At 36.5% G+C, this 6,624-nt stretch overlaps 1 protein-coding gene across 1 annotated transcript; it reads left to right on the top strand.

Moving 5' to 3' along the window:
• The first annotated feature begins 1,352 nt into the window (after nucleotides 1–1,352).
• On the top strand, nucleotides 1,353–2,315 carry LOC143644978 (olfactory receptor 8C8-like). The gene is given in 1 exon segment (XM_077114660.1): nucleotides 1,353–2,315. A coding segment is annotated over 1 exon segment (963 nt).
• Nucleotides 2,316–6,624: the final 4,309 nt, after the last annotated feature.

Below are 6,624 nucleotides of genomic sequence, written 5' to 3' on the forward strand. Positions count from 1 at the left end.
CAGCTCACCACAACAAAGAATTTTCATATCCAATATGTCTGTAGTGCCATGGTCCTGGATCTGTGATATATATGAATATGGAAGAGGAGAAAGGGAGGGGGTGCTAACATTTTTCAGGCTATTTCTATGTGCCAGTCATAGTCCTAATACTTTATGTAAAGAAACTCCTTTCATCCCCTAATCATTCCTATGTGATAGCTCAGTTTTAGCTTCATTTTGAATAAGGATACAGGTTTCAGATGAAGACTACAACTTGTCAACAAATCTCATAGTTATGAATGGAAAAGTGTTCATTAAACTCAATCTGACTTGAGGAATCACTCTTTTAGTAATTCATTACAGCACCTTATTGAGTGTAAATACCCAAACATATATAGTATTGAAGCAATGATCTAATGTTTTATTATTGCAATCCCAGTGTCTTCTAGAAAACTACTAGAAATGGCAACTAACTCTGCCCCTAGACCTTCTTTAGAGCTGTGCTTAGGATCCAGGGGATACTGAAGTGAGAGACCAAGGGGACCACCAGTCCATTGCCCAGGAGATTAGGAATTCATCATGTGAAATTTAAGCTGAGTAGAACATTGAGTCCCGGGGGATCTAATGGTAGGTCTGTGATGCTGAATGTAGACACAGGCTCAGTAATTGTCCCCTCTAGAGACTCACTGAACTTCTAAGAAAATCATGAGGGAGAGGGCATTTTTCTGTACTTCTGTTCAGTTTCCCCACATATATAGGATTTGAAGTTTATTCCCATCCAAACCAGTTTGTTGTTTGGGAAACTCTTCTAATACCATTGTTTTCTTCCTCACAAGTGAAGCAGACATTTTGGACAGATTCTCAAGTAGAAATCATGGCTCATTTCCCAGAACATCTCTCGCAGCATATCAAAAATTGAGGCCTGTGCTGATGGCTAGGAAGTGTCTCCTTCATCACTAGAGAGCTTTTTACTTCTCAGGACAGTAGGGACGAAGGGGCTTCAAGGACCATCATCCATGATGTCTTCAGGTAAAAAAATAGCCCTGACTTACTAATTGCTTCCAAAACTCACAACTACAAGAGTCACAGATTTTGGGGGAGCACTCGAGGTGACTCTGAGAGAAACCCATGTCAGAGGGAGGAAATGCTGAGACATAAAAAAGAGGTTGAGCAGCACTCTCCTAGACAGTGACACACAAGCTGAGCAGGGGAGAGAGAAGATGGAAGGACAATCTGGAGTCTTAGGCCTGGAGAATCTCCTCAGTAATTCAGACACTTGGAAGCTTTGCTGTGTGTCTTCAGAACAAACTTCATTCTGTAAACCAGCAGATCCAGATCTTTACATCTTTATATCTTGCTCCTACTGTGTGTTGATGAAGTGAATGGCTGGGGAAAATGACTCTTCTGTGACTGAGTTTATCCTGATGGGGTTAACAGACCAACCTGAGCTCCAGCTGCCCCTGTTTTTTCTGTTCTTGGTGAACTATATGGTCACCATAGTGGGGAATTTGAGCTTAACAAATCTTATTTGCCTCAATTCCCACCTTCACACTCCTATGTACTTTTTCCTCTTCAATCTGTCACTCATTGATTTCTGTTATTCATTTGTCTTTACCCCCAAACTACTCATGACCTTTAATTCAGAGAGGAATATCTCCTTTGCAGGATGCATGGCCCAACTATTTTTCTTCTGCTTCTTTGTCAATTCTGAGTGCTATGTGCTGACAGCCATGGCCTACGATCGCTATATGGCCATCTGTAAGCCCCTGCTGTACACTGTCACCATGTCCCCTCGGGTATGTTTGCTGCTGATGTCTGCTTCATACATGATGGGGTTTGCAGGTGCGATGGCTCAAACTGGGTGCATGATCAGGCTGACGTTTTGTGATTCCAACATCATCAACCACTATATGTGTGACATCTTCCCCCTGCTCCAGCTCTCCTGCAGCAGCACCTATGCCAATGAGCTTGTGGCTTCTATTATTGTGGGTACAGTTATCATAATATCAAGTGCCATTATCTTTATCTCTTATGCTTTGATTCTTTTCAATATCCTTCACATGTCATCAGCTAAGGGCTGGTCCAAAGCCTTAGGTACCTGTGGCTCCCACTTAATTACTGTTGGCCTTTTCTATGGATCTGGGCTGCTTGCTTATGTTAAGCCATCGTCTGCTGGGTCTTTGGGTCAGGAGAAATTTTTCTCAGTGCTTTATACTAATGTAGTGCCCATGCTGAACCCCCTTATCTATAGCCTGAGGAACAAGGATGTCAAACTTGCTCTGAAGAGAACCCTGAAGAGAATAACAAACAGAGCAGAACCAGTGGTGCCGCTTTAGTCCTGGCCTCCATTGCTGTTTTTCTTATCTTCTTGAGCCCCCTCATCCTCGTCCTCTTATTGTTCCTCTTTTCCTTCCCTCCATCTTTCCTTCTAATGCATTTTTGGAAGAATTTGTATTCTATTATCTTGTGTTCTTCCAATTTGCAAAATAAACAAGAGATCTATTCCTTGACTTCATTGTCATTCTCAGTCTCAAGGTGAAATCCACCTGTTGTTTATTTTTTTATCAGATGGAGTCAATAGGCTAATTTCATTCCTGTCTAGAGGTAACACAACCCACTAAACTGCTGGCTTTCTCTTTCCCACCCACTGTGAGCTGTGCAGTATGATATAGTCTGACCAGTTCTTCTTTCTTTCTCTCTCTGGAACAATGGCATCAGGGCCCTTTCTGATGTAACTACTTACAACTGCATTAAAACAGAGGAGGGGTGACAAAAATTGTGGACATAGTAAAGTTGTAAATATTCCTAGATATTTTAGGGTTCTTTAATAATGGTTCTTGTTCTGTAATTTGGGCCTCAATCTATAATGCATTGCCCTAGGGCTCTTTCCTTTCTCCTTCGTCCTGTGTAAAGACCAACAAGGATCTGTACTTTGCCCATGTTCCTAAAACTTCATCAATGATGAAGATTTTAGGAAGTTCTTGTTAATGCATCTGTTTTATTGCATTGACCAAATGATGTGTTGTCATAAATAGAACTGAAATTGTCTCTGTTTATTTATCTGTGGACGAGATGTTATTTTCCACATTGCATACTCCTTGTTCTCCACAAAAATGCTGGTGATCATAGGGATTGTGATTAAAAATTCACAACGGCATACTTGACTAAAGACTAGAGTATTACAGATGATGTCAAGGTTATTTGTTTGCCCAGTTGTGTGACAGAGGTTCCTCTTTGTAAAGCAAAAAGATGTGCTTACTCCTTTTAAAATACAAAAATATGATGGCAAAATTTTCTTATTGTGGTTCATTGTTGCAATGTGTAAACTTGATCTCTCCCTTTTGTTTCCTGCAAGAAAAATGTTAATTGCTTATCTGTACTGTGTACCATAATCCATATTAAAGACCAAGTCTCCTTATCCTGTTCTGTAGATGAGGAACTGTTTATAGGACCTGTTTAAGTCACAAGAAAATGTTTCAGCGTTCAGTTTTTGAACCTAATGTTCATCCCAGGAAGGAATGGCATGGAAAACTAAGATTTCTGAAAGAAGAGAGAGAAATTCTGGAGAATTCTTTCAGAATGAGCTGGAGTGTGGAGGTCACCATGGGAGCAATGTCATAACCAAGATGTTTAGAGGACAGAGGAGACTGACAAGGCTTTGATACCCAACTTGAAATATGCACATGACCTGAGAGAAGTTTTATTTTAGGGTGGGACAAACAGGGTTAACTACAAATAAAGATTCAATCACACTTTTTTAATAATCATGATCATTTCTTGTGATGATGTAGCTGAGGGGTTTGGAACCAGTCTACTTGATGAGGCATGGAATAATATCCAGGATAGTACTACTTCCAAAAGCCTATTGGATATTATATCATCCTTGTGTATTTGGAAACAATAAAATAATGGTTATTCATTAGAAAAGAAATAGAAAGCTGGATTCTGTATAATCTTGTTTTGTGTTTTTTTGTTTAGAGATTAGGGAAAGATTTCCCTCAGAGAACATCCTTGGGGATGCAGTTAGTATGTCCATAATTTTTATGCTTATGAAAATGCACCATGCATTTTGAAAAATTTAAAAATCTTCTTTTATAATAGTAGCCATAGATTAAAATAATGGCAGGTAAGACTGTTACATAAATTGGATTTGATTATTACTATGAAATCAAAACAGCAGATATGGACATTTGTTTAAAGTTCTTATTCCTTAAACTGCATTTGAATGGCTTGTAACTACTGCTATCCTCTCTCTGGCTATATCCGTTGAAGTGCCTGGTAAATAGATAGCTCAAAGTTGTTTGGTGTGAATTTTGCTCTAAAATAATAATTTTTAAATGTTCAAGTATTAATAATACCTAATATAGATATATACCATCCATGTCTATAAATGCTTCATATTTAACAAAAATAAAATGTGACTCATAGGCATGGTACACATCTTGTGTTCCAAGTCATATCATGTAGTCTTTGGAACCAAAGTCAAACTTGGTCCCAAATTGGTTTAATATTAAACTTTTCTATGAAAGAAAAGTGCTCTTAAACTATTTAAATGATTTCAGTTGCTGTAAAATTTGGATGTCTTTAAAAATGATTTTAAGCTCTGTGATATTTTTGCATTCACTATTTTTTCTTATTGTTGGTGATCGTAAATAAATTATTGTTATAATTATTAGGGACTCTTGATCAGGAATTATGAGTCGCTGTTTAATTCACAAAACTTGATAGGTTCCAGAAGCAAGCACTAATTTTTGTTCAGATGATGAAGACATTTTGTTTGAAATATTATCTAAGAAAAAAATCATAATTTTTTCAGAATAAGATGAATAATTTTGACTTTTGAATAATTCACATTAATATGGTATAAAATGAAATACTGATATTTCTCATTTTATTAGGATACACAGCATACATATTGAAAGGTTAACAAATCATACCTGCAGGTTTCAATAAATAAAACAAAAATTAATATAATCTCTACTCAGGTCAATCAAATAAGATATTGTCAAAATATTCATTGAATACTTTTAGCTGTTTCTTTTTTGTTGGTGGTGATGGTGTTTGCGGTGGGTGTTAGTTTGCCCAAACCTAACCAAACAGTTACAGCAGGTAAGTTATTAAATGACTTCTTTTGTCAAATTTTCTCCTAAACTCAGGTGAACTGGGTGCACTCAGTATACTATGTATACTGAATTTGTATTTGAATAAACAAATTATTTAATGTTAAAAAATTAGATCCTACATATTATACTTTTGTTAGCTTTTTCAGATTTGCTTCCATTAAATATTTCAGCTTTTTTGGAGGTTAATTGGGGGAAATTTTAGTTTCTATATATATTACTTAAATAAAAATTTAAACAAAAAAAACCAAAATCATAAGACTGTACAATACAAACTGGGAACCCTAAAGTAAATCTTGGACTATAATTAATAGGACAATTATCATAATATTCTTTCATCAAATGTAACAAATATACCATACTAAGGCAAGATGTTAATAATGAAGGAGGGTATAAGGGAACTCTGTATTTTTTGCATACTTTTTCTGTAAACCTGTAATAATGATAAAATAATTATAAAAATAAAAATGATTATTAAAATCAATAATAAAAATAATTAAAAAGTTAATGATAAAAGTTTAATAGATTTACTTTAATGCATCATGGAATTACTTAAATAATGTACTCAAAATATCTAGGGAAAAAATACCTTGATGACATTAGATAGTTATGTATATAGTCTATACTGAACTTTCTCATGACCTTTGGCTGTATCACCTTTTGATTCCTATACCTGCACCCAGAATACAATGTTATTCATTTTTGTATCTCTAGGACCCTACTTTTATTATTATTTTTCAGGTTACAAAAGATTTTTCACACAGGATTTTCAAAGAAAGTCTTCGTGGGATAAGGAAAAACAAAGAAATAAAACATGAAATAAGTTTTTGAAATTGAGGTTGTTTCTCCATCCCCTAATGGAGTCATATAACTTTGAAAGCTCTTAGAACGATTCTTTTCTCCCAGATTCTCTCAAGGGGTCCTAATATGCTCTGTCTCTTTGCTCTGAGCTGGTTCCATTTTATTTGCCTAGAATTAATCCACTGGTCTTCTCAGCCTGTGTCATTAGTGGCATACTCCTGTTATCCTTTTCCAAAGTGAAATTTTCCTAATTCTAAAGTGACCCACCTGTTAGCCTCTCATTTCTAATGTTCTGCCTGACAGAATTCTCTATTTAGCCACTGCTTTTAAGTACAGTTGTTCTGGTGCTTCTTGAGTAAAGTGTCTCTTTTTGACCGTGGTGCTCAGGCCCACCGAATCTGAGGCTTTTAGTGGTGATGCTTTCACTTGCTATCCACTGTCTGAGAGCTGACAGCCTGTGGTCCTGGCTGTGGTTACTTTGGGACTGCATGTGGAAATCCTGGTGAGAATGGAGCCTGCACTGAAGAAGTAGGACAAGAAAAGGATCCCAGGAGAGTAGACCTTGGTCACATCATCTAAATGCTGGGTCAGGCTCCATCTGAATCCAGGCAAACATTTGAAATTTCTGCTAAACAAAACAACTAATTTTATCATTTAAGCACATTTCCTCAGAAACAACATTTTTAGTCATGAGAATTTGAATGCTTCTTCCACTGTAGCTGTG

This window comes from Tamandua tetradactyla, chromosome 8 (genome assembly GCF_023851605.1).
Source record: "Tamandua tetradactyla isolate mTamTet1 chromosome 8, mTamTet1.pri, whole genome shotgun sequence".
NCBI lineage: Eukaryota > Metazoa > Chordata > Mammalia > Pilosa > Myrmecophagidae > Tamandua > Tamandua tetradactyla.